At 46.2% G+C, this 12,250-nt stretch overlaps 1 protein-coding gene across 1 annotated transcript in view; it reads left to right on the top strand.

The window, feature by feature from the left end:
* The window catches only part of CAMK1G (calcium/calmodulin dependent protein kinase IG), a 28,815-nt gene that overhangs the window by 8,685 nt on the left and 7,880 nt on the right, over nucleotides 1–12,250 (top strand). Inside the window, 4 exon segments of the mRNA XM_033091930.1 lie at nucleotides 2,269–2,389; nucleotides 7,448–7,576; nucleotides 9,489–9,563; nucleotides 11,770–11,908. Of these exon segments, the coding sequence (XP_032947821.1) occupies nucleotides 2,298–2,389; nucleotides 7,448–7,576; nucleotides 9,489–9,563; nucleotides 11,770–11,908 (435 nt within the window). The 5' untranslated portion in view covers nucleotides 2,269–2,297.

Here is a 12,250-nt window from a genome sequence, read left to right as displayed (position 1 = left end):
CTCACCGTTATAGACATAAGTGGAAGAGGTTTCCTTCTGTACTACAGAACCTACTTTACGACATGAGTCCTCCAGATGGGGATTACCAGGAATGAAAAGACATCAATTCAATAGCCCCCAAATATTATCTCTGCTACAACTGTTTAATACATGTAAGATAATATACTAAGTCTCTAGGTACACTATTTCGTCTACTCTTCACCATAACCATAAGGGGCTTTGTCTCTATTTTACACATGAGCTGATAGACTCAAAAGGATTAATAACCTGCTTAAGGCCATTTAACTAGTAACCAGCAGAGGTAGGATTTGAATTCAGGGTGACCCCCAAACCTATGCTGTTTAACTAATGCTACATTGTGAAGGCACAAAGTTTCTCTTTGTTCTGAAGATATTAGAAGACCCCATGGATTCTACTAACATTTTTTTTTTAATAGGGAAGAATGGGCATTACCTAAGAGGGCAGCCATTAGATATACTTTCCTACTTCTCTGTCAGGTCCGAGGAGTTTGGGGAAGAGGGTGCTGGCTGACATGTGTCTCACTCACTACTCTCAGACATTCAGTGGTCCTCCATCTAACTGTACTGGGGTATTTAGGGCAGCATACCTAAAGGAACAGAGAGTCCCTCCAGCCACCCAACCACACCCCAAAAACATGCTTCTCCTTAGTAATCATGACTTCAGAAAGGGTACCATCAACCTGGGATGCTCCTACCAGAAACATGAGAGTCAATCAAGATTCTTTCACCCCACCATAGGCACATCACATAGCATCGTAGATAACTGCACCCCCAGAATAGATCCCGGATCCACCTACTTCTCTCCTTCCCTACCACCGTGGTCCAAGCCACCATCATCCCTCTCATAGGTTTCCACCCCTACCTATTTTCAGTGTATCAACTCTAGCCCCCTCTACTCCATTTCCAGAGTAGCTAAAATGAGCTCTTAAAAACCTTAGTGGTGTAATTTAACTCCCTTGCTAAAAATCCTTCAAGTCTTCCAGTCTCACCAGGGAAGAAAACAGTGTCTATAAGGCCTATGTCCTGTCCTGTGCCTGCCTCTTCCTGCCCACTTACCCCGCCATGCCATGCAGAGTTCACCTGCTCGACCCACACTGTTCCTCCTGTCCCTGTGGATTTCTGTGTTTTATTTCTTCTGCCAAAACGCTCCTTTACACACCCTCCTTCACAAACTTCCCATCTCAGCTTAAATACGACCTGCTCAGAGAGGCCTCCTCTGACTTCCGTCTAAAGAAGACCTGCTCTGTCTCTGTGACAAGCCCAGGGTTTGTTCTTCCATGGTTTTCCCACTCTTTCTCACTATGCATATGTTAGTTTACTTTCTTGTTACGGGCCCCAGGAAGGAAGGGCCGTCATCTGTGTTGTCCATCAGCACCGGGCACATCGTAGGTGTTGACCATCCAATGACTATGGTAACTCCAGAACTCCGATATCAAAGTCAGGACATGGTTCAGTTCAGATTTTAATGACGCACGATTTTCCCAGCACTGTGCTAAACGTGGTGGGAGTTACAAAGGAAACAATGCTCATTCATCTGCCATTCATTCGTTTGACCTGTAACAGGTACTGTGTTTCCCCGAAAATAAGACCTAGCCAGACAATCAGCTCTAACACGTCTTTTGGAGCAATACATAATGTAAGACCCTGTCTTATACTGTATTATATAAGACCGGGTCTTATATTATAGTAAAATAAGACCTGGTCTTATACTAATTTTTGCTCCAAAAGATGTATTACATTGCGTCTTTTTAAGATTGTCAGCTAGGCCTTATTTTCAGGGAAACACGGTAGGAGAGAGGTGGGAGTAGAAATGATTGGGGGAGGCGGGAGAGCTGGGATAATAGGAAGTCAGGCTGACTTGGTAATGGGAATAAACACCTTGGCCGTCACCTGGTAAGGTAGGAAATGCCTCGGCTCAGCTCAGATCTCCTCAAGGTGGATATTCCCATGTTAATCTATACATGTCTATGTTACCGCCCTTAAGTACGTATGTAAAAGTTGAGTTTCCACTGTAAACTCCTTGAGCATGTGGCAAGCACAAAGGGCCTGTACCAGACATTCAATAAGTTGTAGTAATTTAAAAAGCAGGAATAGTCTTATTATTGCCAATTATCCAGATTTTGCTCCTCATCTTTCCTTCTAGTTGTTACATGAAGGACGTGAGTATTTTTTATTCTTTTTACAACTTGCTCTCATCTGATTTGAGAAATTAGCTGATGGGCCCCTTTCTTGCCTTCCTTAAACAAAGCATCCCCAGAAGCTTCAACTCTGGAGGCGATGGGTCGAAAGGAAGAAGATGACTGCAGTTCCTGGAAGAAACAGACCACCAACATCCGGAAAACCTTCATCTTCATGGAAGTGCTGGGATCGTGAGTACAGAGTACAGAGAGACTGAAGGGGTGGCTGGGCTGCCTTCTGGGGGGAGTTGGAAAGGAGTTGTTCCGAGCCAGCAGAGACTGAAAAACTGGGACTGAGGCTGCTGTGACATCATCTCAGAAGCTGTAAGGGAACTAGGGAGGTGGAGTAGGAGCCGTGGGGGCGAGAGTAGGAGAAGATATCCCTGGGAAATACAGAGGATGACAATGCACTGGAGCCCTCAGGGAATATCAGCTCCTCCCCCCAAGTTCTACCACCTGACTCGCCCCCGGGGACCCCTGCCTACTTCCACATCTGCCTCAACTAGTAAGTTCTAATTGTAGGAGAGAGACATTCTGGAGCACCTCCGGAGATTCAGTGATCCTAGAACTCTCCTGGGCCTCTTCACCCAGTGTCTTCATTTCTCCTGCAGTGACCAGGTCAATCCCACTATCGACAATAGACAGAAGAGAAGGTTCTTTGGAGGCCCAGAGAGCTGGTGGGTTACATACACCTGAATCAATCAGCCCCCCACCCCACCATTCTCTCTGCTCCATGTTTATGTGTTGTGTTGGAAAAATAAAGTCGTGCTGTAGCCCAAATTCCTACCAGCCGCCGGGGTGTCTGTGCCTGCCCCTTGACAATGATTACACGGCTGGCAGAGCAGAGACGGCTTGTCTGGAGCTGCCACTCCACTTAGTCCTACCCCTCCTCCAGGAGGGCACAGTCTCTGACGCAGGCTGGCAGCAGCTCTGGGCCACCGGCCCCATCGCCTCAGAACCCCAGCTGGTCAGCTAATTAGTCTGGGCTAATTGGGCCCGGGGCCCGGGGAAGGAAGGGGCAGTTAGTGGGCTCCTATGCAAGCACGCATTCCCTTTAGCCAGCTCGGCTAAGTTTAGCTCCCTCCGCCTTGGCTAGGAGGCAGTGACCTCAGGCAGTGAGAGAGTGCCCACACTCTCACTACAGATGGAGAGGAGCCAGGTTCAGCCCTGAGAGCAGGCCTCTGGGCCCTCGCTGCCCAGGCGAGGGTCAGGCTCCACACACACAGGAGGATCTCAGTGGTGGCGCTGGTCATCAGAGCATTGGCCCTCCATCAAGGGCCTTTGCCAAGACGGGGGTGGCTAGAGAGGGCGTTTTGGCAAGACAGAGGAACAAGGCTCGTGAGTGAATCAGAATGATTTGCTAAGCAGTCCAAAAATCAAGAGGAGGAAGCAGGAAGCCTGGGTTGACAGGAGCTTATTCACCGTCTGCTCAGCCTTGTGCCGAGGCCTGTCAGAAGATAGACACGCACTGCCCTCATGGAGCTCGGTGAAACCTGCCACAGCAGCTTCTAAACCCAGGGGGACATCGGAGTCACTTGCAGAGCTTAGCTCTCTAACTTGTAACTGTGAACATGTTTAAGTAAAGAAAAGGTGAAATACACCAACATACCCAACTGCTAAATTCAACACTTGTTAACACTTCACTGTTTTACACACACACACACACACACACACACACACACACACACACTTTACAGAACTGTTTGTCTATAGGTTGCAAACTTCATGACACATCAATGCTTCTGTCTGCATCTCCTAAGGATAAAGGAATTTTCTTCTGAATCCACTATATCATTGTTACACTCAAGAAAATTCATAACAATTCCCTATTATTTCAGCCTTGGTGATTTTTTGAAAAATACAGATTTCTAGTCCCAGACCTACTAAACTGGGATTGGGACGACAGGACCCAGCAGCCAAGAATCTACATTTTAAGTGTTTCTGGGGGGCTGTAGCGTATCCCGCTGAGAGGACAAGACAGGGCAAGTCACTGTTGCAGAAGTTAGGGCAGAGCAAACCTCTGTGGTGCTGAGGAGGAGGCCCCAGGCTGCAGACCCCAGGGGGTTACCAAGGGGAGGTGCTGTGGAGAGGGGAGCAGTCAGGCAGAGCAGACTCCCCAGATCAGGATGCACCAGGACCTTCTGCCAAAGCCTCTTCTCTCTAGTCCTCAGCTTCTCCCAAATAACCCCTCACAGACAATAGACTTTTGCTAAATCTACCCAGACACCACCCACAACTCCAGAACCCTAGGGCAACTGTATGGACACTGGCAAAGCTAGTCCATAGCACGGGGTATGACACCCAAGTCACCTTCATCCTTTCACTGCCCAAGAAGACGTTTTTACCCTTGGTCCCTGCCCCCCACTTCCTCCACCACCCAGGCTCCCAGCAAGAGTGGAGAGCTATTCAGAGCAGGAAACGCAAATGGAGTTCTATTGCAGCAATCCCTCCTGGCTCTGAAGGCTCTGCCTGTTCTACCTTCTGACCCAAACAACCTTGGCTGCTCAAAGCTAGCTCTCTGCTCCCCAGTCTGACAGATGGCACAATTAAATCTAATCCGTCTCCCCGTCCCTGCCCCCCACCACCTCCACCCCTACCCCCCACACACTGTAGAAAGCAGCCTGAGGCAGAAGAGCAGTAACACCATTTCAAATGGCCACAACAGGTGCCACCGACACATACTTCCGTGTGCATAGCACCCCAGGAAGGCCTTAATTTGATCTCATTTCACAAGAGGACCCAGAGTGGGTGTCAGCTTTGAAATTAGGACACCATGAGTCCTTCTAAAAGTATAGGTGAAAGGGACTTCTCTGAAGGTGGATCCTAAAATGTCACAGCTGGAAGGAATCGTTCAGGCCAGCTAGTTCAACTCCTTCATTTTATAGATAAGGAAAATGGAGTCCCTACCCCTACCTGCTCTTCCACTTTTTCTCATGCTTCTTCCCCGACCCCACCCAAAACAACACTTTCGAGTTTTTATTTCCCCACTGGGCTAATGCTCATTCATTCCTTTAAACTGAGCTCAGGATGTTCAAAAGTCAGACAGCCATGAGTTATGTTCTCATCTATTCCAAGTGGTCACTTTGTACACATTAGGAAAAAGCGCCATTTTCCCTAGCCTGCTGTCTGCTGGGGGGAAATGTAACAATTATCATATGAAAATATGCAGTGGCTCCAAGGTGAATGGCACCTGCTGGAATTGTACAGTGCACAACCTGCCCAACCATAGCAGTGACCTTGTCTTTTCTTTCAACTTCATCATTTATTTATTCCCCTTCACCTTTTTTCCCCCTTTTAAATTTTTCTATTACAGTTGACAGTCAATATTATTTATATTAATTTCAGGTGTGCAGCATAGTGGTTAGACATTTATATAATTTAAGAAGTGATCCCCCTGACTAGTCTAGTACCCACCTGGCACTATGCATAATTATTACCATATTTCTGACTATATTCCCTATACTTTACTTTACATCCCATGACTATTTTGTAACTACCAATTTGTACTTCTTCTTGCCCTCACCTTTCTCACCCTGGCCCCCAAACTCCCTCCCATCTATCAACCCGATCTAGTACCCATCTGACGCCATACATAGTTATTACATTATCGACTGTATTCCTTAAGCTATACCGTACACCCCCTGACTACTGTGTAACAACCAATATGTACTTCGTAACCCCTTCTCTGCTTTTCACTCACCCCCCTAATCCCCCTCCCACCTGGCAACCATTAAAATGTTCTCTGTATCTGTGACAGAGGCCATATCTTAAGTCTCCATTTTCTGTGGTCTCATAACACCTCCTGCTTATCTGTATGTGTCTATCTCTTATACTAGATTCTAAGCTTGACCAACACTAATCCCATTGCCTAACACAGAGAGGTTCTGACAGCTCAACAAGCATTCATTTAATAGCTGATAATATTTTTCAAATCATATATTAATTGCTTATTTGTCTGTGTTCTTCACTAGCATACAGGCTCCTTCAGCACAGAAACATCTTTCTATCTCCAGTGTCCAAGGGTCAGTAGGCGCTCAATAAATCTTCATTGAAGGAATGAGTGAATGAATGAATGACTAGACCATCTCTGAAAGCTCTGATTAACTCTGTTCCAAGTGCAGCTGGGGGAAACAGGAAACACCACATATTTTCTATTACAGATTCTCAAAGTCCTTTCACAAGCTTGATTGCTATTAGACCTTCATTCTAGAATACCCACATGGCATTCTAGGGGAGAGGATGGCTCAGCTGTTCCTCGCTTAAACTTTATCTCCTCTTGTTACTACCAGGTGTCCTCCTTAATGGCATCGAAATACTTGTAATAGTAATAATAATAACAGTATCTAACACATAGTCTAATAGATATTAGGAACAGTTTTAAGCACCTTACATATATTAACTCATTTAATCTTGTAAACAACCGTATGAATCAGATACTATTGATATTCCCATTTTTCAGATGAAGAAACTGGGCATATAGAAGTTACATGACTTGTCGCCCCAAAAAACTGAGGTTCTAACATGGGCAATCAGGCTCCAGTACCCCCCACCAGCTAACTGCTGTTCTGATGGCCTGGTCTCCAGAGGACTCCCTTCAAACCATGAAGCCTGTAATATGGAATCCTACCCTGTGTTGCTATTGGGTTCCATCCTCTCTGTCTTCAGAAGCCTGCCCAGAGCTGCTGGTTTCTGTCTTTTATCCTCACATATCCTACTGAATGAGAGGGTATTCGGCCTGCTTGCCTCTTATCATTGGTTCAGGGTGATTACCACCATCTAAAACAGATACACAAGTCTTTTCTCTCTCACTGTGTCTGAGCCCTGTCCCCCAGTGCTACCTCCAACTGCCTCTCCAGTGTCCCGCACTGTGCCAGGTTGGAAGAAGAGAAGTAAAATGACTCTGCAGTGGCCTCTCTTTAATGGGTTTGCCAAGTGCAGGAATCTTTCCATAGAAAATCCTTCCCAAATTATAATTCCAGGAAATAGCACACCTCCCCCTACACACACCGCCACCCCCTCCCGCAGTCCCTGAGTCTGTAATGACTCGTTTTCCTCCCACCTAGCAGATGAAAGAAAGGACACAATGGCATACCAGACAGGTTTCTGCCATCAGTACAGCTCATCAGGTCCCCACAATGACAATGGCAACTAGTTACCAGCCACATCTTCCTTCACTGACCCTTTGGTTTTGCTTCCAGCAATGTCCAGCCAGCCAGTACTAATTTTTTTCTCCTGGCGTCCTCTACTTAGAGGAGCTTTTTCAGAAGTTTTCCTGGTGAAGCAAAGGGTGACTGGGCAGCTCTTCGCCCTGAAGTGTATCAAGAAGTCACCTGCCTTCCGGGACAGCAGCCTGGAGAATGAGATCGCTGTGTTGAAAAAGTGAGTGGGTCTCAGAGTTGGTCGGGTACAACTGGGGGATCACACATTTCCTTTACAAAATACCTTCAAGAAGGACTGGGGCTTGATTCCCACACCAAAAGGCATTGTGCCCTTTGATTGAGCTAATGGGTCAGTTTGATCAATCAGCTAAGTGTAGCCCGCCAGCTGTCTTGGCTGATTTTTTTTTTTTTTCAGCAAATTGACTAGTGAACCAATTGGTAGCAGAGCTGGTTTGTTCACATAGACAAGAGGGTAATTAACTCAAAGAAACAAATATCAATTGAGGACCAACACCAGGAAGAATCAATAATTAAGGAGGCAGCATAAGACTTGGAAATTAACCTCAGTTTGTTCCAAAGCAAATGTAGGTTCAGCACTCCAAGCTTCATGATGGAGGCTACACTAACAAATCATCAAAACACAACAAATCCTTGTGGAATCTCTCTGGTGTGCCAAAAGTGTAATAGGCGTCAGGACCGCAAGGATGAAGCCGACAAAATGCCTTACTCTCCGGAGCTCACATTTTCTGGGCAAGAGACAGAGGTGTCCACAATAAACTCTAATCCCATTAGATGTCGCCATACTAGTGGAAGTCAGAGTTTGGAGGAGACAGGGATTCGTTTTGCCTACATGTGTGTTTTTATGAATATGAATCATTAGGTGCATTTTCAAAGAAGATGAACCTTGGTGGATGAATAGAATTTTATGGAGGCAGGAAGGGCAGAAAGGTAATTCAGATTGAGAATAGTTGAAGCCATTAGGTAACCACTGCAAGAGGTCTATATTTTAAAATATATCTTAAGATAACGATACGATTAATTATGTGTTTAGTATTCCCCAGGCTTTGTACTAAGCATTGACATACATTTCTTTTTTAATACTGATATTACCCTATGAGAGAGATGTACTTTAGAGACAGGGAAAATGAGGCTTAGAAGATTTGAATAAGCCAGCCAAAGTTACCCAGTTGGGAAATGCCTCAGCTGGATCTGAACTCAGACCCAATTGACTTAGAGTTTATTTCTTAACTGCTGTGCTACAGAGCTGTGAGTAAAACTTCCTAGAAATTTTCCTCCTGAACAGTCATGCACAGAATTGCTGACAGGAAGACCAGGCCCATGAGCTAATACAATTACTCCGTTGCCTCAGCCTCTGAGTAATCCCAGACAAAGGTCATCGAGGGCAGGGTTTCTCAGCCTCAGCACTATTGACATTTTAGACCAGATAATTCTTTGTTGTGTTGGATGTAGGACGTTTAGCAGCATCCTGCTTCTACCCACTAAATGCCTGTAGCATCTCTCTCCTCCCCAGTCATGACAAATCAAAAATGTCTCTAGATATTGCCAAATGTCCCCTGAGGGACAAAATGGCCCCTGATTGAGAGTCACTATCTAAGGCATCCCACAGGATTGACCCCCAAATGAGCGTCTGCCTTCTCACAATATCTTGGAACAATACTTTGCAAACACTTCTTCCATGAGGGGGCCTCGCTAACCAAATCCCTCCTATCATAGTAGCCTTTCTTCATGCGATGTTTCTGAAGGAGATCTGGATACCCATTTTGTAGAACACCCAGGTATGGTAGCTGCTCCCTTAGCCTTCCTCAGTCTTTTAAACTTTCTCTTTTGGTCAACTTGAAAGAGATCCCTGGAGTAACAATGAAACATTTATTCCCTGAAGGCAGATGATCGATTATCCGCTCAAAAATATGAATTGACAACGACTCTGGGACTCTTTCCTCTGGATTTCTTTGTGACTGCCTCCTTATCAGGGTCACCAGGACCCTCTCTTCTTAAACATTGTCATTGAAAGTCTCTAACATAAATAAGAGTACAATTGAGCTGCATCTATATTCTTTGTCTGGACAATCTAAACCACATACCTTTCACGATGACTCTTAACTTTTCCCCAGGATCAAACATGAAAACATCGTGACCCTGGAGGACATCTATGAGAGTACCACTCACTATTACCTGGTCATGCAGCTGTAAGTGAAAGGTGACCCGCTTCCTCCACAGACGTCTCATGGGGGTGGCTGGTGGTGAGGGAAAGATGGTGATGAAAAGACAAAATGAAGAATTAGTTCAAGAGGATTTGAAATGCCAAGAGTCCTGTTCATACCAGAATGCCTCTGGGTGTGACATGTTCTGTGTGGACCGAGGGGTAAAACTTGGGTTGATTTATTGAGTTGGGACATACCAGTACAGCCTTACCAGTTGTTAAAATATTTCCTACCAGTCGGCAAATAGCTGTGACCCCAACCCATCCATCCTCCCCTGCTGCCCCAGACCCTTCCCCTGAGACTTTCTGGACCTCCCCACAATTGAAGGGATACTGTCCGGTACAGCAGGGGGCCTCAGAACCCTTCTCTACCATCATGGCTTGACTCCGTTTTGACCAGTCATGTCTCACACTGGATATTAAATGTTGTAACAACACTCCAGGGTAAAATTACCCTGGGAGTAGCAGCCACGGGTAGATAGATTTTGATTCAGCATAAAGAAAGACTTTCTCAAAAGCGAGACACCCAAAGTTAAAAACAGGATGTCATTGTGTGTATGCGTGTCCACGTGTAGGACAGAAATGGTGCCGCATTAGAAAGGGCGCCACATTACTGTCGTATCCAAGTAAGAGCTCTGCCTGAGAGTGACTGCCGTAGGGTGGGTCAGTGCTCCTGAGGGCTCAGCCTTGGTCTCAGAGGCACTTCTATTTATAAAGTACACACACACACACACACATCACTCTGCAATCTCAGCATAGCTGGATGCAATGTTTTTGACTGACAGGCTGATTCCTCAGACACTTTACTGAGCTAACGCAGGCCTTAGCAGCCTATCAACTCCTGGGCTCACCTGCGGCCCAGTGAATCGCGGTGGCAGGCAGTCAAGGGAGTAAGGTTGAGGGGGCCCCCGGGCATCACTAACAAGCGAGCAGGGACCATGTGGCACCTGAATGAAGCCAATTCAACAGGATGAGCACACAGTCATTCAGAGGACTGAGGGGAGGCAGGAAGGTGGGCAGGTTCAGAAGTCACTGAAGAACCACCCAGCCTCCTCGAGCATCAGCTGCAGACCCAGGGTACCACCAGTCAGGAATTCACAGGTGTGTGCAAAGAGCATCTTCCTCAGGGGCCTCCAGCTCTTACAGCGGAGCCTACAGCTTCAGGACAGAAGCAAAAGGAATAGGGTCGCATGCACTTTGATTGGAGAAGTTCTACTCCCTTATTACTGTGTGGGCCTGTCATATGTGCATATCCACAGCCAATGTCATGGAACCGTGGGCAGGGGATTGGAAACCCTGGCTCGTGGTTGAAGTAGTTTGGGATGTTTATCCCAAAGAAGGCCTCAGGAGAGAGAGCGTTTCACTGTCTGCACCTACTTGTAAAGATTCATATGAAACGATGTGATTTTTGTTGTGCGGCCTTAGTGGGCCCAATGGTGGAATTAGTGTCTGCTGTAGAAACTACAGGGAGTCTGGTTTCATCATAATTGGTAAAAATATCAAGGTGACAAAAGATAAGACTGTCTGTCTTAGGAGGCAGTGAGTTCACTGCCACTGATGTGTTCCAGTACTAACTGGAAAACTTCTTGGCAACTATAAGGTAGATGGTATTCAAGAGCTGGGGGTCAGACTTGTTCTTAAATCTCTCCTGAATCCTAAGATACCATATCAGGTGAGCCTCAAATACTGCTACAACTCCACCTCATAATTTCAGCTTTAGGTAGCCCGATTTTCCAAAATGGGGAAAGAATGCCTGACATCAGCACAGTTGGTCTCATTTGCACACCTTCTCTTTCCTACTTTGATTTGAATTCCACTTTTCCTGATTTTAATTCCACTTTTCCCTTTCCTCATGGCTTCCTGGGTCCTCAGCCAGGAAAGGAGATAAGAAATGTGTCCAGAGAAAGGGATTATTGGCTTCCTGTGAAACTCGAACCAGGGGCATTTTGCATTTTAAAGGCTATTTCCAGGGAGAGGTCAACCATTGGCCCCAAGAAACAACCTCCTAGTGATATCATTCCAGGCACCTGAAGGAGGTATTCTGAGGCTAGATGATTAGTTCTCCCTGCACAGCCCAGGGGTACTTGTCTATTTCACCACAGCTGTGTTTCCATGGCTACAGAGCAAACACATTCACATTCCTTTGACCTGAAATAAGAGCTGAATTCCTGGACTTGCCCTTGTGCCCACAGTGTTTCTGGTGGGGAGCTCTTTGACCGGATCCTGGAGCGGGGTGTCTATACAGAGAAGGATGCCAGCCTGGTGATCCAGCAGGTCTTGTCAGCTGTGAAATATCTCCATGAGAATGGCATCGTCCACAGAGACTTAAAGGTGCCAAGGCAGGAGCCCTGGGGGTGGGGGTGGGCAGACAAATGACCCTTTAGGAAGTTGCATGGGCAGTCTGAGCTCGGTAAAATGAGAGGGTTGGCCTAGCTCACTCCTAAGGCCCTTTCTGCCATTAGACTGAACAAATCTTAAGAGGGTGACTGAACAATCATTGTTAAATTACACCTCAGCCTTTCGCGGAACTTTTCACTAGGCCTTACCCTGTTTGGATACCAAGATAAACCACAAGTTTCTTGAGCCCAGCCACAGTCCAACTCAAAAGTAACAAATACTTATTGAGAGTCAACAATGCATCAGGCATGTACCAAACTTTAGAGCTATCAGGGA

The sequence above is a fragment of the Rhinolophus ferrumequinum genome, chromosome 22 (assembly GCF_004115265.2).
Source record: "Rhinolophus ferrumequinum isolate MPI-CBG mRhiFer1 chromosome 22, mRhiFer1_v1.p, whole genome shotgun sequence".
Taxonomy (NCBI): domain Eukaryota; kingdom Metazoa; phylum Chordata; class Mammalia; order Chiroptera; family Rhinolophidae; genus Rhinolophus; species Rhinolophus ferrumequinum.
This window is presented reverse-complemented; position numbering and strand designations above follow the sequence as displayed.